General features: G+C 30.8%; 1 protein-coding gene across 1 annotated transcript in view; it reads right to left on the reverse strand.

Moving 5' to 3' along the window:
* EYS (eyes shut homolog) overlaps positions 1–23630 on the reverse strand; it is a 1553129-nt gene that overhangs the window by 1379939 nt on the left and 149560 nt on the right. The window contains exons 7-9 of the mRNA XM_055330595.1: positions 20627–20766; positions 10395–10561; positions 151–407 (exon numbers count right to left, since the gene is read on the reverse strand). Of these exons, the coding sequence (XP_055186570.1) occupies positions 151–407; positions 10395–10561; positions 20627–20766 (564 nt within the window). The remainder of the gene's footprint in view (positions 1–150; positions 408–10394; positions 10562–20626; positions 20767–23630) is intronic.

The raw sequence follows: 23630 nt of genomic DNA on the forward strand, positions 1-23630 counted from the left end.
AAACAATCCTATTAGTCTTAGTGAAGATATTTTTACTTTGTTAAATGAAAAAGCAGGCTACAAAACCCAATCATTAGATACATTTGAGATATATTAAATAAATGTATTAACATTTTCCACTAGGGAATGTGATTTCTCAGAAATACTTGCCTGTAAATCCTGGGAGACATTTGCAGAAGAAATAGCCACTTAAATATATACCGGTTGCTTCATTTTTGTAGGGCACAGATTTACAATCTTCAGTTTCTATTTCACAGATGTTTCTTTCATATATTTGCAGACAGCTACAGTTGCAGTTGTGCAAATGGACAAAGCAGAGGCCATGCACTGATGTATTCTGGTTTCCTAAGCAATCCTCAACACTGAGCATATAGAACCGGTCCATGTAAACAAGAGAAATGCTGCATCTACAACATGCAATACCCCCCCAAAAAAGTCCAATTAGTCATATCATTTAAAGATTTATCACATATTTACTTAAATACACAGGTTAGCAGTACAATAAATATGGTTGTGGGGCTCACTTTTGAAATTGTTCTTATAGAAAATGTTCATATTTGACAAAACTTAATTTTTGTTCATTGTGAAGAATGAGTGAAAAGAACTTTGGCAAAAGACAGGCATAGACTCAAACACAGGTCCTGCCACTTAATTGCTACATAACCTAGGACAGTGGCATTAACTCTCCTGAGGCTAAATAACAAGGTTAGTGTTCCTGTGTTTGTCAGGATTTTTGTGAAAATTTGCAGTGTGAGTGCCTGACAATTAGCTTTTTTGATTGCAATATTAGTGCCCGACCTAAACTTTTGCTTGTCAAGGCATTCATTTCAAAGATATTTACCTTGAATGTATACGCTGTCAGCTATACAACTAGATAAAGGGTCAGGCTGATCCACCTGAAGTTCCCCTTTTCTGGAAAACCCTGGTTGATCTAGATAAGATCTAGACAGATCTTTTGTGTAACCCTGCTTTTCCTTTCCTGCTCTTTAATTTCCAATGGCTGGGGTGTTTTAAATTCACCAGCATAGAAAGAAACCCCAGGTACCTCCAAGTCAATAAAACCACAACTCTAGGTCCTCTTTCTCTTTACCTGAGATGCAACCTCTGTGTGGCCTTCCCTGTGCCTGCCAGAACCTGTGGTTACAAAGAAAAAGCTTGTTTTTTCAAAGCTCCCTGAGGATTCATGCCAAGGTGCATCTTACAATCATAATGAAAACCGCAGGGGACAGTCCTGTAACAACACCATCTTGGGGAAATGCCTGTGAGGGCTCCGCAGAAGCTAGAACAGGCAAGTGAGTGCTCCAGGCTTTCCCAGCTTGTAGGTGAGTGTCCCAGGCATTCCTAATCAATAGCCTCGCTATCGATAGGCTGAGGTGCTCACAAGTATGAAGTATTTAAACTCATGCCGAAGAAAAATGGATTTTTAATTAATAATAGTTTCTATTGATAGTATTCATTCATTCATTTCTATATTAATTCCATAAATATATATTTGCATTTTCTATATGACTGGCATTGACCTAAAAATATTGAACAAACATTTTTTAGTCTATTCTATAGGCTGGCTAGGCACCACCTTTGGTAAAGTGGATTATGAGATGCCATTTTAATATGATTATACACTGTGTGATATGCATGCATTTATTCCTTTGAATATTGTATATACATACACATAAAGCATCAGAAAAAGAATGCCTAAGGTGAGGAAGAAACCTAAATCAGAGATAATCTTTGGTCTAAAGTAAAGTGTTGTGATTTTAAAGTATCCTTTGCCAACTCTTCAAAGGGCACTTAAAGATAATCATATAAACATGTCAATGAGTTGAGAAGAGCAATGTCAAATTACTTTGCTTGTTATTATTAGTGAAAATTAACCTACTGAACTCAAGTCATTACACTCATAAATTTATATGATGGTAGGTGTTTGGAGCCAGCAGGAATGTTAAAGGTCAATTAGTTCAAACCTTTCTTCTTGTAGTTGTGAGAAACTTAGCCATTTAATGCAATTTGCCAAGGATCACTGAGATTGTTAATGGCAGTCAGTATAGTTGATGTTTTGAAATATTCAAAGCACCAGCCTTGGAAAGGGAATCTTGGTTCTAATTCTTCTCTAACTTATTTAGAAGTTTTTCTTCCCTAGCTTTCTCATCTTTAAAATTATCAGTACTACATCTGTTTCATAAAAGAGGATTAAATGTGTTCATTACTGGGCAAGTAAGTCTGCTTCCAGCCTTATATATGCAAATGTTTACTTGAAATAAAGTTATTAAACACAGGCAATAGCAGCTATAAATGGAGACTGATTGTAATAGTTTATTATCTGAAATTCAAGTAGGATGATATGATTTTCCAATATAGTTAACAAATTCTAATAAATTTCTGAATAAAGCATAATATGTCATTGATTAACAAGAAAGTTTCATTCCTGGAAAATCCAATAATTATTAAAATTTTATAAAATATTTTATGTCAGTGTGTAAAATGAAATTAATATATTGGCTCCAGATATTTATAAAAAGGTTTTATATCCACATTAATGGATGTTGGGACTTTTGGAAATTGTACATACCATGGAACACTTCTTGCTGTTGTTCATGGAACCATTCTGTGCATTGAAATATTTTTAACATTCATCATCCATTACTTACCTGCTAAATGCCAGCTGTTTCAACCAATTATACTGAATTAGAATGACTCTAGAATTCAAAATGTCCCCAGAATACAAGAACGTCTCTTTGAAAATCATTGATCTAAATAAATTTCTCCAGTTTACTAAAGCACTCACCCAATCTTGTACAAGTTTGTGGAGCATCTTATCATCCCAATTAATAATATGTATGTAAAAAAAATAATATGTATGTAAGTGCTGGTATATGTGTATAAATGTATACCTAGTGCTAAGACAAATTGCTATTAAATTGAAAGATTTTCAGTGACAAGTACATCACTTTTGTTAAAAAAGAAAGTCAAGAAAATCATAGGGGTCCATATATATTATTTATAATTTTAAAATGTTCTTAAAATTTCATAGAACTTTCACTATGAGAAAATGAATTGTTCATGAATGTATTACTAACTTTATTATTAAATAAGGCAACTTTATTTTTAAATAAGCCACTTTGAATTGCACTTAAATTTGAGACAAGATTGAAAGAACAAAGCAAAAATATGTCAGTTGAAAATATGATTTCATATATAAATATTGTGATTTAAAATTTTTCATCATTTAGTTTTTTAATGGAAAAATATTCTGGGAAGAGATGAAATAAAATATATCACTCTACCTATTACTCTAAATCTTATGATCCATATGCCTGATATACAGTGGATGCTCCATTAATACTGTTTAACTATATAATCATCAAGTGTATTTTAAAATTGAATTATGCTCAAGAGAAAGGTCATCTTAAAGGTTCTGAATAAACAGCTTCATGAAATTCCAAGTCTTAGGAGATAATTTGAAAAGTAATGCAAAAAGGTTAGACCTATAAAAAGCTATTTAGATATAATGAAGTAAAATAAAAAATCTGGCCCAGGTAGCACAAAATCATATAACTTGCATACATTTTTATTGTTTGACATATGAAATTAAAGCATGAAAAGTCATAGAGCCTGAAGCTATAATAAAGTCAAACTTTGACTTTATATCATAACATATGCATTGGTTTGCAACCAAAATTAAAAAAAAAGATGCATGGGAGATAATTAATGAATACACTAGCTAAGTTTCAACCCATACTGTAGTTGAAACTTAATTATACAAAAGCATGTCCTTTCATGAAGTTTATTATAATTAACTTTTGTCATGGATATGGAAATTACAATGGTATCTACTTGCTTAAATAGAATTGCTTAAATGCTTAAAATTGCTTAAATGAATTAATAACCTCTATATATCTTTACTATAAAGCTTAAAGAAGCAAGGTTATCTCATTTTTCAGGAGGCAATAAAAAGGAAAAAAAAATATGCATGTAAATGCAGTACACAAAAGCATCCAGTCACTAGAGTTGAGTAGTATCAAGACTAACCAAAACCAAATATATACATACATACATACATACACATACATGGGAACATACAATAAGCCATACTGATATGCAGTTAACTTTTTCCTTTTTTTTTTTTTTGCCCCTGAAAGTAAAATCTAAAAAAAAAAAGTTCTGTATGGGAGCCAGATAAGTTTTTATGGCACATTCAAAATTAAAAATAGGAGTGCCTAGGTGGTTTGGTCAGTTAAGTGTCTGTCTGATTCTTGGTTTCAGCTCCGGTCATGATCTTGTGGCTCCATGTTCAGTGAGGAGTCCATTTGAAGATTCTCTCTCTCTGCCCCTCCCCTCTTTTACACATGCCTGTGCATGTGAGTGCTCTGTCTCAAAAATAAATAAATAAATAAATCTTAAAACAAACACAAAACAAGACATTTAACTTCTTAATACAAAAATCATCCATATCACGGTAAAAATTAGAGTAGTCTTAGAAGTTAATAATAATCAGACTTCCTGGTTCAGAAGTAATTTAAGAAAACCATGATTAAAATACATTTCTGTGGCAAAATCACTAAAGCTGTATTTGTTATATAAGCCTCCTGACTCTACAGAAATAGGTTTTGAAACTACATTATTTTATCATGGACTTTTAGATTTTGCAGTTTAAAATAGAACTTTTGCTTATAACTGAAAAATAATGTTTTGGTTAAATTTAGCATTACATGGAAAATGTGAAAAATTTTAAAATAGCTCATAAAAGAAACAGGTTTATTTTAAAGATCCCAGAAAGAAAGCCAGAAAATTCATTGCTATAACCCAAACTACTTGTATCTTTAGAAAGTGGAAATAATAGTTATTTTAGTAATATAAAAAGATATTTACTTTCTAAATGATATAGAAAAACCATGAGATGTGTTCTGAGAACATTAATTTATTTATGGATACCTGGGGTCAGATATCAAATATCATTTTCACAGTTTACACAATGTTTTCCAATTAGAGAGTACTCAAATATATACAAAATGTATGAATGAATAGGTTTCACTTTGTTATGCTATTTCTGATAGCAAGTAGGGATTGGTGACTTGGGCATCAATTTAAACTTCATAAATGGCTGAAACTATGAACACTTCACAGTCTGGGCTTGGTGTTGTGAAGTTACTATCCTATACTTATCAAGAACTATACAAAATGGCTGGTGAGATTTTTTTTTCCCCCATTAAGGTTTTCTAAATTCCCACAAACTATTTTGAACATTTTAGGGTAAAAATGTGGTAATACTCAAAACTGTGTTAAATACTTCATTTCCATTATGCCGTGTAGGCTGTGCTTATACAAAATACATTTCAATAGAAAAATGTCTATGATTATCAACTGTCAGTTAACACTATTATTATCATTGTTATTGTTAGTGTATTTCATCATAAAGTAATCCTTAAATTTAATATTATTACAGTACTATCATTGCTACAGTGCTATCATTACTTTTCTTTAAAAGTTATATCCTGCTAGTTTCATTTTTAAAGTTTTCCATCCCCAAACCTCAAAAATATCTCCCTACATTGTTTTCAGTTATGCCACAATTTTGTCTTTTAATTTAGGTTTCTGAACACATTCAGAGTCTGCTTCTACATAAAGTGTAGGGTTGTGATCCAGTTTTACTTATGGTCTTATAGTGAACCATTTCCCCAAACCTTTCCACTAAAGAATCCTCTGTATTTCCATTAAATTATGGGCAAATTTCTTCAAATTTCTTGTATATTGAGATCCTCTATGTACATGAGTTTTTCTCAAAGCTCTGGCCCACTGTTTCTTGTTTTGTTTTGTTTTGTTTTGTTTTGTTTTGTTTTTACAGTGGTACCATCTGGATTTTATAGTTATAACAGATAGTACTTGAAGTCCCATTACTCTTCCTTTTCAAAGATGTCAGGCATTTATAAAATATTACTAATTTGTATAGGTTTTTGAATTAGGTTCTAAAGTAACAAACAATATTATTGGTATAGCATTCAATGTTTGAATTAACTTGGTAAATTGGTACTTGGCCAGGTTAAGGGATAATATAGAAATCCATGGATTACATTTTAATGTGTTCATAATATCTATTATATTCTTTTTAATTGAAGTTAATCATGCAATAGACCTTTTTATAAGAATCTGAGCATCTTTTGCAAGTTACCTCTAAGATTCTGCACATTTTCCTATTATAGTAGGTGATATATTAGTAGCTGATATATGATAATTTCTAGATTTTTGAATGGAATAAACACTATCATTTTTATATGAGCTACTTGTATTTGCAAAATTTGTTAAGCTCTATTTTAGTATTGATTATGAGACAATGTCAAAAGCCATAACAATACTGGCCATTTTAACTGCAAAATTTCCAAATTTTCAGTATCAAAAAAAGTTTACCATGAACAAAGAAACACAAAGTCAGAAAAAAAATGCAGTTATATCACAAAACAAAAATAATTTTAGAAAATAAAAAATTCCTGAAAAATCATTGTTTTATTACACAAATATTTATTTCATTCTACTGCAAGGGTCATTTGTGGCTTCTTTCCCATAGCATAAGGTTTTCTAGGTGCATTGATGGTGTGGCCATGTATTAGTAATACATTCTTTCTTGTTGCTGAATAATATTCTATGTATAAATATAAAACATTTCACTTGTGAATTCACCATCAATTGATGAACTTTTTCAAAGCTCTTGCATGCACCATTTTACATCCCACCCCCAGTGTAGGAAGGTTCCAATTTCTCCAAATCCTTACCAATACCCAATACTTGTTATTAAACTTTTTTTGATCATTTTATTGATTATTTTATTTATAATAGCAGATATAAACTGTTATGTTGTTTTCATTTACATTTCTGGTCTTCCTTCATCTTTAAATATAATGTAATTATGTTGCTGCTGCTGCTTCTGCTTCCACTGCTGCTGCTGCTTCTCCTTCTTCTCCTTCTCCTTTTTTTTTCTTCAGTATTCTTAATCAGGTTGAAGAAGATCCATCGTGTTCTTCATTTGTTGTTGTCTTTATCATGAAGGTGTGTTAGATTCTGTAAAATGTCTTTTTTCCTCTTGCAACTATTGGGATTCTGTGTTTTCTTTTTTTCTCATTATTCTATTCATGTTTCTTTTTTTTTTTGGTATTTTTACATTAATTGATTTTAGGACATTAAAACAACCTTGTATTCCTATGATAAATTCACAATGGTCATGGTGTATAATTTTTTTGATATGTTGCTGCATTTGTTGTGGATAAGTGTATTGAAGGGTTTTGTGTTCAGAAAAATAGAATGTATTAGTCTGTAGTTTTCTTGTGATGTCTTTGATTTTGTTTTCATTGTAATATTAGTCTAATAGAATAAGTTTAAAAATGTGTCCTCATTTAATTTAAGAAGGTTTTGTGAATAATTTCTATTAATTCTTCAGTGTTTGCTAGCATTCCCTAGGGAAGCCATTTAGGCCTTGGCGTTCCTTAGTGTGAACTTTTGTTTGTTGAATGACTAACTTTATCTTTTTACTTATAATAAATATAGTGAGGCTTTCTATTTCTTTTGAGTAAGTTCTAGTAGTCTATATTTTTCTGAATGCATCCCCATTGCATCACGGCTACCTACATTTTGGGATATGCAGTTGCTCACAGTGTTTTCTTATAATCTTTTTTCTTTTTGATATTTAAGTAATGTTTTATCACTCTTCCTTGATTTTAGTGATTTGATTCTTCTCTCTCTTTTTCTTAGCATAGGTAAGGATTATTCATTTTCTTAATCCTTTCAAAAATGGACTTTTGGTTTTGTTATTTTCTATTGTTTTCCTATACTCTATTGAATTAACTTCACTCTACAGTTTATGATATTCTTCCTTTGGCTTGCTTTAAATTAATTTTCTCCTTTTCCATTAAGTTAAGGTAGAAGTTTAGGATATTGATTGAGATCATGTTTGTTTTTAACCTACGTATTTAGAGCTATAATTTTGATTCTAAATGCTGCATTGCCTATAGCCTATGAATTTTGGCATGCCATAACTTTATTTTAATTAATCTCAAATGATTTCCTAATGTCCCTTTTACTTCTTTTTGATTCACTGATTTATGTGGACTGTGTTATTTAATTTTTATAGGTTTGTAAAATGCTTATTGTTTTTGATTACTAATTTAATTTCATTGTGGTCAGAAAATGTATTGAAATCCTCTTAAATATATTGCAGATTGTATTAACATATGGTCTGTCTTGGAAAATGTTCTATGTGCATTAGATAAGAATGCCATTCTGCTGTAGTTGAGTGGAATATTCTCTAGATATCTGCCAGTTCTAGTTGATTTATAGTGTTCTTCATTTTTTTAAAATTTTTGTTATCTACCAAATGTTATATCACTACTGAAAGTGGAGTATTGAAGTTTCCAACTATTGTTGGCCATATCTTTCTTCAATTCTGTTTTTGTTTCATATATTTTGAGTTTCTGTTAAGTGCATACATGTTTATAATTGCAGCATATTCTCATGATTGCTTTATTATTTTAAAATGTATGTTTTCTCAATTAATCATCTTTTCCTTTAAAGTCTATTGTGGTCAGCCCGGGTGGCTCAGTGGTTTAGCGCCACCTTCAGCCCAGGGCCTGCCTGATCCTGGAGACCGGAGATAGAGTCCACCTCAGACTCCCTGCGTAGAGCCTGCTTCTCCCTCTGCCTGTGTGTCTGCCTCTCTCTCTTTCTCTCTCTCTGTCTCTCATGAATAAATAAACAAAAGATCTTTAAAAAATTAAAAAATAGAGTCTATTTTGTCTGATATTAAAAGGGATACTCCAGCTTTTTATGGATGCTGATTGAATGGTATCTTTTTCTAACTTTTTTTACTTTCAACCCATTTGTACATTTAAATGTAGGGTGTATGTCCCAAAGAAGGTATATACTGTCTATATCCAGAAATTATCTAACCTGAAAATCTTTGCCTTTGATAGTATTTTTAATGCATTTTAAATGTTATTTTTAATATAGTTAGATTTATGTCTGCCATTCTCCTTTTTGTTATCCGTATATTGTATCTTTTTAGATCTTTATTCTTCTGATACCACTTACTTTTGTATTATGTAAACATTTTGTAGGGCAAATTTTTGGTATCTATAATGCTGTTTTTACTACATTATTTGAGTTAACTTCTTAATAGTTGCTCTGCAGTTTAACATATACACATTAACATATCAGATCTACCACAAATTTAATCAGAAATTAATTTAATTCTAGTGTGATATAGAAAAATTATTACTGTATGTCTTTTCCTATCCCCGTTTTTTTGTGCTAATGTTGTTATACATAATGGAATATACATTATATAAATAATATATAACTATATATTCATATGTTTGAGATATAAATACCAATCAGTTTAAACAAAAATATTATTATTAATTACTATACAATTGTTTAGGAGGCTACAATTAAAAACACAAGAAATAACAAGTATTGGCAAAGACATGGAGAAAACAGAACCCTCATGTGCTATTGATGAAAATGCAAATTGGCACAGCCACTGTGGAAAACAGTATAAAGGTTCCTCAAACACTTAAAAATAGAATTACCATATGATCCAGCAATTCCAGCAGATATTTACCCCAAGAAAACAATAACCACTAATCAAAGAAATATACGTACCTTTATGTTTATATATTTAATAGCGTTATTTATAAGACTCAAGATATGGAACCAACATGAGTGTTCATTGATAAATAAATGGAAAGAAGTGGTGCATATATATGCACATACATACACATATATGACAGAATATTACTCAACAATTGAAAAGAATGATATCTTGCAACAATATGGATTGATCTAGAGAGTATATTGCCAAGAAAAATAAGTCACTCAGAGAAAGACAAGTACCATATGATTTCACATGTGGAATTTAAGAAACACATAAACAAAATTAGAAAACAACAAACAACAATTACAAAAACCCAACAAACAAAAACAAAACCCAAACTCTTAAATACAGAGAACAAACTGGTGGTTGCCAGTAGGGAGGTGAATGAGAGATAGGTGAAATCCATAAAGGGAATTGAAAATACGTTTTTTAACAGAATTTATTTATTTATTTATTTGAGAAAGAGAAAATCAGAGAGAAAGCACGAGGGGGAGAGGCAGAAGGAGAGGAAGAAGCTGACTCCCTGCTGAGCAGCAAGCTGGACCTGGTGCTCAGTCCCAGGACCCCAAGATCATAAACTGAGTCAAAGGCAAACACTTAACTGACTGAGCCACCAAGATGCCCCCAAAATACATTTTCTCGGTGAGCACTGAGAAATGTATGGAATGTTGAATCATTATAAAAATCAATTATGGCTTGTCAGTACAATTATAACTATAAATGGGTGATACTCTTTGTTCAAATTATATATAAATACCTGGATTTATTAATTTCATCTTTATAAAGAACTTCATGTTGACACCCACTTTCTTCATAATCAGTTGTATTTTCAAGAGACATTTTGCCAAGCCATCTTGGAATACATCGAAACCAATATCTCTTACTGTCTTCTTCAGTCAAACAACTGCATTCCTTTGCACACGTCTATAAATTTTAAAAAAGTGAATTTTGTAAATGTCTATCACATTATAATATTAGAATCATTTTAAAGTTTGCATTTTACGCTTTTCTTTATATATTAAAAGTATATATTCCTTTATCAAAGGTAAAATAAACTCAGTTTTGATTTATATTTAAATCATTTTAAACAGCCATTTTTAGTTTATTTATGATTGAAACAGATACCTTGTAAAAAGCTAAATAAATCAACATCCACTATTCAGTTGTTTTACACTATCTTTAATGTAATTTGAATCAAAATTTTAGACATTGCTTATATGTTGACTAATACTGTGGAAGTCAGATTCTACTGATAACCAGATCCATGGAAAAACTGTTTCTCATATCACTAAATAGTCTTTTCTACTTCAGTGAGTTGCTTAGACTCATGTTTGAACTGACTGTAATATTTTACTGCATCCCTCATTAAAAATGAATTAAATAAAACCTTTAACACATATTCATTTCAGATTTGTATGGAAGTCATAATTTTACCTATTTAAAAAAAAACGTATATCATTTTAACCATTTTTGGAGTTCTTTCACAAATATTCCCAGTGTATTTACCTTAAAGGAGTAAGTAAATTTTGTCACCAAAAAAAATGCACCTATAATGGACAGCTTAAAACCAGATGTATCTTTCCTAGCTCTCAGAAGTGAATTCAAAAACCACAATAGAACTTTGATAACTTTTTTTCATTTTCCTCTTAATACTTTTGTTTCCTCTATGGTATTGGTTTATAACCAATAGGTTATTTCCCATCAATGGCTACAATGATTAGAAATTTAGTTTCAGGGTCTGATCCTTTGGTGATAGATTAATGATTGATAGAGATCTAGTCTCTTGTTGGGTAAGAGTCAATTGAGAATCTGTTTCTCCATTTTTCTATTTGGATCTCAGGTAAATGAAGAATTTTTAGTCCTCTAAGAAGGAGAACATCTCTTTGACATGGACAGATTATTTTTTTCAAATACTATTTCCCTTTAACTACAGCTAAAATATTATAAATTTATTTTCTAAGTTTTCTCGATATGTGTCTGTATGTCTTCAGAAAAAAATATTTATCCCTTACTGTTTTGAATGTGTAACCATTTTCTACCGCAGGGGTATTTGTTGTAATGTTTCTTAAATTAGAGAGGTCTTTTAGAATTTGCTTACAAAGTTAAATTAGCATTTCCAGAAGAAGCAATAATTAGCATTTTATGACTATCTTATCATTCTCTCTTTATATATGATATATTTATACAAATATGCACATATTATTAGTTTTTTCTGAAATGTGTGATTATATTGCACTTTATCAACCCAATTATGTTAGTGTGTACTTTTTATAAAAATGAGGTATTACCTTTACATTACTTCACTAAAATTATCAAGTTAGAAATTAACTGGATATTATATAATCAATAAATTTTATTCAGAATTTGTCAATTATTCTACTACACTATATAAAAATCAAATAAATAAATTATCTTCCTTGAACATGACTAGAAAATACGAAGCACCGAAACTTCAGATTACCTGGAAGTAAAATATACAGAAACACAAGCGATTAATAATTTTGTTTTTTACTCCTTGTTGGTTTGTACTGTTTTGTAGAGATTATATTGGAAAGTTTGAATTTGCATGCCTTCCATTATCTTGTTTACTTTGAAAGTCCTCTCAGTTGATTTGGTTTAATTATGAAAGCAATACAATTAATTAGTCTTATTCTGCAATCCAATTCCTCTTGTGCTCTGCACACACACACACAGACACACACATGCATTTTCTTCATTTCTTGTAATAAGCTTTTCAATTTTTTTAAAGTTTTTATTTTAATTCCAGTTAGTTAACATACAGTGTTATATTAGTTTCAAGTGCACAATATAGTGATTCAACACCTCTATATACCACTGTGCTTATCACAGTAAGTGCCCTCCTTAATTCCCACAATCTATATAACCCATTGTCCCACCCACCTCCTCTCTGGTAACCATCAGTTTGATCTCTATATATAAGAGTCTGTTTTTTTGGTTTGCCTCTCTCTCTTTTCTCCCCTCATCGCTTGTTTGTTTTGTTTTTTAAATTCCACATATGAGTGAAATCATTTGGCATTTCTCTTTCTCCGGTTGACTTATTTTTCTAAGTATTATACTCTCTAGCTCCATCCATGTCTGTGCAAATGCAAGATTTCATTCTTTTTATGGCTGATTAATATTCTATTATATATAATATTATATATACTATATTATGTATATATATATATATATACACACACATATACCACTTTTTCTTTATCTGTTCATCAGTCAGTGGACATGTGAGCTCTTTCCATAATTTGGCTATTGAAGATAATACTATAAACATCATGCGTGTATTCTTTTGAATTAGTATTTTTGTATTCTTTGGATAAATATCTAGCAGTGCAAATACTGGATCATTGGATAATTCTATTTTTAACTTTTTGTTGAACTTCTATACTGTTTTCCACAGTTGCTGTACCAGTTTGCATTCCTACCAACAGTATAAGAGGGTTCCCCTTATTCGGCATCCTTGCCAACACCTGTTGTTGTTGATTTTAGCCATTCTGACTAATGATGTGAAGTGATATCTCATTGTGATTTTGACTTGTATATCCTTGATGATCAGTGATGTTGAGCATCTTTTCACATGTCTGTTGGCAATCTGCATATCTTCTTTGGAAAAATATCTATGTCTTCTGCCCTTTTTAAATAGGATTATTTAGTTTTTGAGTGTTTAATTTTATATTACTATTTTACTTTAAGTATGCATAGACCTGTTAAACTATCTGCATGTATAGTCTACTTGTAGGAGGGGAATTATATAGGTTTTTAAAAAAGTGGGAGAAGACTAGGCTGCACAGTGAAGTGTGTTTCCTCAGGATAATGTCATCATATGTGGTTATCCCCTTTTTGTTATTCAGATTTTGACACCGTGTCTGACTGACCCCACTTGTAGCACCTGCTCCATATTCCTATGTTGTTTGTTTCATGGGCCTTCTTAGGAGAGCACGAACTCATTCATTTGGCTCACGCAAACTGTGCTAAAGACCAATGCTTCCCAGATATTGGGTTTCTATACCTTTTGCTTCTTTATTTGCATCTTTTCAATATAATCTGGGATGATTAAATACAACATAAGGAAAAAATTAAACACTACTAGCTAACGATACTCAAAGCCCAGAGTCTATGAAGACGTGTATTCTTAATTCTCAATTTCTACTAAAAAAAATTAAAAATGCATAATTTGCTATTGTATGATGAAGAGAAAAATACCATACACTAAAGACTTATTGTATTTTAATTATTATAAACCTATGTCCTAAATAATACATGATAAAACCTTACAAAAATAGTGTTTTAACAATAAAGAATAATGGTGCAGAATTTAGAATATGGCAAACTATTATTCCATATAAGTATATGCTTTTCTTTTTTTGCTTTATTTTTAAAGTAAATATTACTGGGATTTAAGAAAATCTGAAAGAACTAAAAGAAAACTTGTCCAATGAAACTTCCCCAAAATAATATATAAAAAAAATACCAACTTTCATGTAAAAATTGTAATATGAACACCTAAATAAACTTGGAAACTTTGTCAAGACTTAGTATATGTTGAAGACAGTTATTTTTTCTTACTTCAATTATTCACTATATCGAAAAACCATTTCAAGTAATTGCTGCAATTGAAAAATACTGAATTTGGTATTTCAGCAGTGTTTCTCATCTGTTCATATAATCTAATCTTTTACTAAAATTTTAGTTTTCTATAACTAAATTTAGACATAACAAAAGGTCTCCCAGGAAAACCTATATGACAGTAAATTTTGTCAATGGGTACATACAATGTTTAATCTATAGCACATTTAAGGGAAAGATTTCTCAATTTTTTAATATAGGGAAAAATCAAGAAATCTACTTAAAGGATTCCATTAATCGTCTGAAATTTTGTGCAAAACATTGTGCACATAAATTATTGTGAGGAAACTGTTTTTAGTTTTCATCAAATTTTCAATGGATTCTGATATAGAATGAAAGAGAAGAAAGAAAAAAAGAAAAAAGAAAGAAAGAAAGATTGAAATATATTCATTTATACTCAAGATTAGAGTAACAGAAAGTACTCTGGGAAGTTCAGCACTTATATACACTAATATATAATTACTATCATACTAATAATTATAATTATTATAATCAAACTATAATATTTATATTATATTATATAATATTTATAAATATCATAATCAAATTATAATAATTAAATTATTATATTGACAATCAATTATTAAAATTTGTAATTGTATAAAAAGCTGATATTTAAAAAGTACCTGAAATATGGAATGAGATTTGATTCTTGAAAATTAAAGAATATTTATTTGATAAGGAAATGTAAAATAGTCATAAATCTGGGAAATGGATAATCTTTCCTTCCCAAGGAGAAGAGAAGTAAAAGCAGTATTTCTGGAAAATCTTTTTATGATAATTTATTACTGATGTAGTTATGTAACACAATACTACACGCAAAATTAACTTCAGCTGGATAGAAGTTAAACCATAAGAATATTTACAACATACTTCAGAAAAATGCTTTCTATATTTAAGTAAATGACTAAATAATGCTATCATTTTATGGACAACAATATATTATATATTATATATATAAATTATTTTGCCATTTCCATATTATATTATATTAGTAAAATCATTTAATAAAGAGATACTAATGGGGAGAAACTCTAAGGCCCAGTATGACATATTTACCTGTTTTTGGCCCTTGTCAATTAAATAGATGTGTAAAGAGACTTCATTTGTGGGAGTGAGTGACTTCTTTATAGGCTATCTAGAAACTTGGATTCTTACAAAAATATTCGTCAAAGTAAAAATTGCCCTAGACAAATTTCAGCAAGCAAGAAAGACTTTATTCAAGACTACTGTAATAGAAGAGAGATGGAACTCTACTTTGCTGAAACAAGACAAGAAAGATTTTAAATGCTGGCATTAGCTAGATGAAAAGTACTGGAGGAAATTAGGGGAGAGATTGGTCAATGAGATGTGTAAAGCACATTAAGTTATTCTTGAGTGTGCAAAGGTTTTGCTTTGTTAGTAGGTCTTCATGTTTGCTAATTGGTGCCCACTGAAGTTAGGCTCTTATTCTCACAGGATGATTGCATTTCCGTCTTTCTCAAGGTTTATATTTTAAAGAAATAGTTTCCTGGTCCTTGAGAAAGACAGTTCCTGGGTCCTAAAACTGGCAAAAGGCTGAAAGTAGAATGCATATATTTCAGAGAGGCAGAAAAAGAATTACACATTCAAAGAATGTATAATTGCAAATTATCTGAAGTAAATGTTCTAAGAAAAAGGAAGTCAGGGGCCTATAGTCAAGAAGAAGCCTATCTAAAATTCAGTTAAGGTCAGGGGAACATTAAGAATGCCTTGGTCATATTCTTAGCTAACTAAAAAATATATTTTTATACTGGCTTGGACCTAGTAAAAAATTAACTAAAATAGTTAAATTTGGTGAAGGTCTTTCCTATTCCAACTTTTAGTGTCTCTCTGTCTCTTCTCTGCTGTTTTAAAAGCATCCTCAGTCCCAGTAACTCATAATAATATATAATTTCATAGCCTTTTTGTAGCAAGAATGTAAAAAAAAATGAACTCACTTATATTTATGTGCTTTCCTTCCAAAAGTGTTTGCATTTAAAAAGACCTGAAGAGAGGACATTTTTTAACACAAAGAAAGGAAAGAATACTTTTGGAATTTTAGTCTTTGATGATGAGAACTGAAATGAACCAAGTTTCCTGTCCTATATTTAAAATACTGAGAAAAATATATAAAAAATAACTTACTCTTTGCTCCATGAAATACTTTTTCTTGGAAAATAAGACTAAGACTGTGAACCAACTAAAATAAGTTATTTACCAAGCATAACAGCTTTTTCATCAACCTCACTTTAAGATTCTCATAACATTATGTCCATCAGTCCAAAACTTTATTTGTGAACTCTAACCAATCTTTACAAGTACCCACCCCCTGTAACTAAGAGCATATAAATATCTTTCCATAAATTCTCCCTCTAAAACAGTAGTAAGTCTTATTTTATTAAGTGTTGTTGTTGTTATTGTTGTAAATCTAAAAGAATTCGTTTCTCTTGATCAACAGAATTGTCTAGTGGTCTTTTGGAGGATCAGTTGTGAACAAGCACAAAATTCTGCAAAGATCCAATTGAAATACACTCCCTACCAGAGCTCACACTCCCAGACTACAAACACTACTCTGGGACCACTGGACATTTCTCTCTCCATCTGTGACGGTGACATAGGTATAGCATCAAGTCTGAACTCCAATTTATTTCCATCAAATTCCCAATACTATTTACTTTTTTTTATTTACTTTTTTTTCTTATTAAGAATAAGAGAACATTTTAAGAGTCCTTGGATTATATGATCCAATTTGATCCAGAAAGAACAGAAATTTCTCTTGCTTCCTCGCTTCCTCTGGTGAGTCTAAGCGAGTATGTCTACTGGAAGAGGACAAGCATAGCTCTCACAATTTCATCATTCAGATGACCTAAATAAAAAATGAGTTGCGTAAGTCACAGTAATCTACATTCCTTGAACAAAATTTTCCTTGAGTCACCTTTTCAAAATCTTGTCAACACTTTTGTCCAGCTCTCAGTTTGGACTGATTGTTCTTTGGTAGGTTTTGGTGACATGGCATTGCACAGGGACCTATGTAAGTTTTCATGAGGTCTTAGTCTCAGGCTTCCCTTCATGTTGTTAAGTCAGGTACATATCTCTCTAATTGCTATAATTTCTCAGAGGACAATCTGAAATTGCAGTAGTCACTCTGGGGAAATTTTGACATGAACAAGATTGTTCATTTGACAGATAACATTAGAACAAAAAAAGAAAGACTCTCACGAGATGACTCTTCATCCTGTATGTCTAATAGAGAGATTACTCTGTTTAACGCACAAGAACTCCTCTTTCATTTTCATGCTTCTGGGATTAATAAGCATTAGATTTTTAATTATGTGGCTCTATGGAATTAGTATTTAAACTGTTACCAGGCCACTAGGTTATTGTCCCAGATGGACCAAACAATTAGATCCCTGAGACCATAATGGAGAGATAGAGTTTACTGAGTAGATAAGTATAGTACACTTTCAAGAGTGTTTTAACTATCTGTAATAATAAGTTGTGTATAAGTATGTGAAAATGAGCTTTTCTGCGTTTAAAGCCTCTACCGCTCTTTGTAGATAGAAGATAATTAACCTTTAATAGTCATGATTTTGTATTTGCCTGAAGCTAGCTCTCTGTTCTTTTGTTTTGTTTTGTTTTGTATTGTTTTGTTGTTCATTTTTGCTATTTATTCCTTTTTTGGTTGGGAAGTTTTTAAAATTCATTGATCATAAATAAATTTTCTATCATTATATGTACATTCTAGGACTATTTTTCAGATAAACAGTTAAAATGAAAGGAAAAGGACAATGATTAGCTTTATTTATACATTTCCCTTTGCCAAAAATTTAACAAAGCAGAAATTGTATACCTGCATGTGTAATATAATTAGTCTTTTAGATGAAAAGAAAATTACACTCTGAGAATTTTGGCATAAAGTCAAAAGTCTTGCTTTTTTAAAGATAATGAACACTGAGGTTTGTTTACATTAAAAAAACACTTAAGTAATTTCCCAATAAATAAATGAATCATTGGGAAATTAGAATGATTTAATAATTTTTTTTTAAGATTTTACTTATTTATTCATGAGAGACATAGAGAGAGGCAGAGACACAGGCAGAGGGAGAAGCAGGCTCCATGCAGGAAGCCCAATGTGGGACTTGATTCCAGCACTCCAGGATCACTCTCTGAGCTGAAGGCGACACTCAACTGCTGAGCCACCCACGCGTCCCGATTTAATATAATTTTTAAAGAACTATTTTTATCACTGTTTCCATAGATTGTTTATGATTATAAAATTATCAAATTGAAATATTTGAAGTTGTAATAATGGGTATCATTTAAAAGAGTTTAATCTTGTGGATTCTTATTGAATCTACTACATTTATGTCCTGGAATATTTTATTGATGATACTGCAAATCAAAAGGACTTAACATGATGAGGTAAATTGCAATTTCTAAATATTTGATTAATATCAAGATTTTACACTGACATTAAATTGAATTAACAAATTATCATTGGATACCTAAACAGCTTTTGAGTAAGAAAAATATATAAATATTAACTCTAAATATAATTTAGAGTTTCCTTGAATGAAAACTAGGACATGCAAATGTTGTTAAGTGATGTATATTTATGTTTATATGTATATTTATATTTATTTTACCTAACATAAAAGTTGTCAAAGTGATATGAAATGTGTGATCATGAAAAAATAAAATAACATGTATTGGATTGCCTTCGTTGTGTTTTCTCAAGTATAAAAAAGCAAATATTAGTTTCTTTAAAGTTGGTAATTATTTTAAAAGAATACAGAGAATTAGAAATATGCAAACAAGGTAACTATGATTTGCTTGCCTGTTTCCTGAGAGACGGTATGCATTTACCTAATTAGTAAATTAAATATGATATGTAATGCTCTTTTATATGCTGATAAATTTAAATAACCTTAAATATAAAACCTTTAATCATGTCTGTGCATAGCCCTATATCTGTGAATACGTAAATAGATACATGTAAAACTATATTAAGCTTAATACCAATGTTTATAAATTTTAAATGTTAAATATATATATAAGATATATATATATTTATATATAAATAAAAATATATGTCTATAAAATTGAGGGCATAAGTGAAATTAAAGGTTCTGAGAAATTTGAAGTCCATTTGCCTGCATTTGAAATGGCTCTCTAGGGCAGCCTGGGTGGCTCAGTGGTTTAGTGCTGCCTTCAGCCCAGGGCCTGATCCTGGAGACCTGGGATCGAGTCCCACATCGGGCTCCCTGCATGGAGCCTGTTTCTCCCTCTGCCAGTGTCTCTACCTCTCTCTCTGTGTCTCTCATGAATAAGTTAAAAAAAATCTTAAAAAAAAAAAAGTGAAATGCCTCTCTAGCTAGTTCTTTTTGAAGTAAACAGTGATATATTATTCTTTATAATGTTAGCTCAGTATTAATGGATTTATGGATTTATTCATAATAAAAAGTCCTTACTGAAAATTTTATATGAAATATATATTAAACATAAACTTAGAATATGACTTTTCTTTCCATAAAATGACCAAATTAAGATTATATCCAGACAGGAAAGGTTACAAATATTCAGTTAATTCTCTAAACTTTTTGGAAAACTCCTCAATCTTTTTGACAAAAGTTCTTTATTTGTTTAAAAAGATGGAGATGAGATGGGGAAAAAGATGGCCACTCTTTGTATTCTTGCCTTAGGCCCCAAGATATAATTGTGGTAAAACTTCCCAGGGATTAGATATATCAGAAATTCACATATATTCCAAAAGGCAATGGAAATGCTTAATGGGGGCAGCCTGGGTGGCTCAGCAGTTTAGCGCTGCCTTCAGCCCAGGGCCTGATCCTGGAGACCTGGGATCGAGTCCCATGTCAGGCTCCCTGCATGGAGCCTGCTTCTCCCTCTGCTTGTGTCTCTGCCTCTGTCATTCTCTCTCTCTCTCTCTCTCTCTCTCTCTTTCTCTCTCTCTCTCCTCTGTGTCTCTCCTAAATAAATAAATAACATCTTAAAAAAAAGGAAATGCCTAATGATCTTTCAACAAAAAGGTGACATAATCACAACTTTAAGTGGCTTTAATTGTTCAGCAAATTGTAGCATGAATAGAACACAAAAAGACTAGAGATAAAATGAAAGAATTTTTTTATTACCTGTCTATATTATAAATATAAAAAGTAAAAAAGATGAAAGATTTCCAAGTAGGTTGTCGTGAATTTATTTCTGGGGTTATATTTAAGCTACACACATCTTGAAGATTGAATGTGCAACTTTAATAGTTTTAGCTTTTTTCAAAGAAAAAATTATGAGTTAAAGACACAAATCAGAAACTACTACATTAGTTTACCTTACCTCTATTGTTCCTTCAAATAGGAACCAACATATGTAGTCAAGGTCTTCAGATGTGTTCACATAGATTGCACTTTCAGTACAGTTTGCAGAGAGAAAGAGGTAGGAATCAACAGCCACTTCACATTTTCCATCTTCAGATCCTTTCAAAGAGATGAAAAATTAAATAATCTTTCACAAACTTAAATTTAAATTAAATCATTAAAGATAGTCATCAAATTTCTTGGTAAGATCAATTTGACAACGTCTGCCACAAAATAAGCCTCTATATGTACAGAATATTAAATTTGACAAAGACATAAAGTAGAATAAGGCCCAACTTTCTAATTTAAAAAATGGACTGAGAAATACAACATGAAACAAGACACATCTTCCAGGCCAGTGTATTTTTTAAATAATTAAATGTCAAATAAATTTCCAGTTAATGATTATAAAGATGATTTAATAGAATAAAATAAAATAAATTTTGCATAAAAGGACTTTTATTCTTTATATACTACAACCACATAAGCAATTATTTCAAAAGATATTTGGAAAACATTTTTAAAAAATTTAGAATAGAAAAATCATTAACACTTCATCCTAGTCTTCTGATAAAAAGGAAGGGAGTATGTTTATGTGGGGGTGGAAGAGTGTCAGTATGTCTGTGTGTGTGTGTGTGTGTGTGTGTATCAGCAGACATTTATAATTAAGCTATTTGCACTCTTAGACATAATATCTGTGATACAATAAAAAATGACTTGCAAGAAAGTAAAATAGTGTGAACTATATTCAAGAAGAAAGAGTAAAAACAAATGGCCCAGACTTAGAATTAAAGATTATAAAATATCTAAGATAAATGTGAAGTATCTTAGAAAAAGATTAATATAATTGGTAAACAAATAAGGAATTAGGGAATGAGAGATTTGGAAATGAAATGTAATCAAACAAACAAACAAAAAAGATATCCCAGAATTGTGGAGAGATAGGAACTAATTATGCTGAAATGAAAACCAGTTATTTTTTCTTAATAGTGTAATATTCCCAGATAGTAGAACAGCATAGGAGACTGGATACAGTTACCTTTAAACATAACTAAAACTCCTAGTAAAGTGACAATAAAATTTCTTAGGTAGGTAATATTTAATTGCAGAATCCTAGCAAATAGTCCTGTTTTAGAATTGCTTATGGTTAACAAACCTAAAATCTATTGTTTGTGAGGCCTGACTTTCAAGAAAATATTATGTAAGCTCTGCAACTTACAGGTGAACTGTAAAGTAGGGATGGTTCACAAGATGAAATCTTTCTGCTATGTGCAAACCTATTTAGATATCTCATATGTAACTCTGGAAAAAAAAAGGAAGAGGGTAGGCAGCCTTGTAGAATGTTCCAAATCTTCCAATTTTACCAGTGTAATTTAACTAATTTAGGATTATAAACATTATTACTAGTTAGTAATAATCAGTGAGTGTGATTATCAGCAGATCAGCTAAAACAATTATTTCAGAGCTCTTAGAACTATTCAGATTTTATATGTATTACTGAATCATTTCATAAACAAGTTTTTTTTCTATGAATTTATCTATTTCATCTAAGTTGTCCAATTTATAAGCACAGAGCTTTCTATAATGATGTGTCTGATTAAATATTTGGACTTAACTGAGGTATCACCCCTTCGTCTTCCAAAAGCCTCAAAAAAGGAAGTAATGAAAAAAATGAAACGTGTTAACTCACAAAGAGAATGAGAAGGGAGACAACTGTGAGCAAATATTTCTTGAGCAAATATTTTCAATAAATTTCAAGAGGCTGAAAAGGTGGTGGAAATGCAGTTACTAAATTATTATAATAGCAATAGTCAAAGACAAAAATGTAATTAGAGGGCATACATATAAAAACAAATTCACCTACTAAGCAGAAATCTTAGGATGGTCAGGACTTCAGCGTGTCTGAGAATGTAGTACTTGGTACTGGCCACAGGGGAAGTAGTTGACCTATCCTTTCTCTCAAATCACAAATCCAGATAATTATTTTGACCCATCACTTACCTCCTTCAGACTCACAAATAAACACTTTTCAAGGTTTATTCTCAGGAAAAAAGAGGATCTTAGCAGCTCCTGCCTCAAGAATATCAAGCTTATTGGGATTCGGCCATTGAATGGGCAGCTGTCAACCTGCAACGCTCCAATAGAGCTGCCAGGTTATCAAAACCATGCTTACATGGTAAGTTTCCAGTATTATTAGGTCATTGCCATTAAATATGATCATCCAACATTTTGACGAAAAATTCTAGATAAGAAAGTGCAAACCATCATTAAAAATACTTACAGAAATGGAGACACTGAATGGAAGACAAAAATTTAAAACAAGTCAAAACTGTAATACCTTGGAGTTAGAAGAAAATTTGTTTTTATAAAATTTGTTTATATTAAAGAGCAGAATGTCATGGAAATGTATTATTTAGACAATAGTAAAAATGTCTAGAAAAGTACAAAAATAATTTAAAAATTCAGCACTAGTTTTCCTATATTTAATTAGGGGATAGAGTAGAAAACAGGACAAAATAAAAAGAAATGGACAAAGTAAGAAATTGTGAGAAAAGGAGAACAATTTAGGAGATGCAATGTCAAATTTTTGGATTTAGAGGCATAGAAATAGGAAATAAGAAAGAGGGATTATTAGTAAAATAGTACAGAGAATACCTAAAAATTGAAAGGTACACATTTACAAATAAAATAATTTATCAAGTGAAGAGAATATACAATTATGGGAATGTAAGTTGGTGTAGCCACTATTGAAATCCGTATGGAGGTCCCTCAAAAAATTAAAATAGAACTCTCATATGGTCCCGCAACTTCACTTCTGAATATTAATCTAGAGTTAACAAAAATACTAACTCAGAAATATATATGCATCCCCACGTTCATTGCAAAGTTATTTACAATAGCCAAGGCATGGAAGCAATTTAACTGTCCATCCACGGATGAATGGCACATGTGTGTGCACACACAGAGAAATATTCAGTCATAAA

Source organism: Nyctereutes procyonoides, unplaced genomic scaffold, assembly GCF_905146905.1.
Source record: "Nyctereutes procyonoides isolate TBG_1078 unplaced genomic scaffold, NYPRO_anot_genome, whole genome shotgun sequence".
Classification (NCBI taxonomy): Eukaryota; Metazoa; Chordata; class Mammalia; order Carnivora; family Canidae; genus Nyctereutes; species Nyctereutes procyonoides.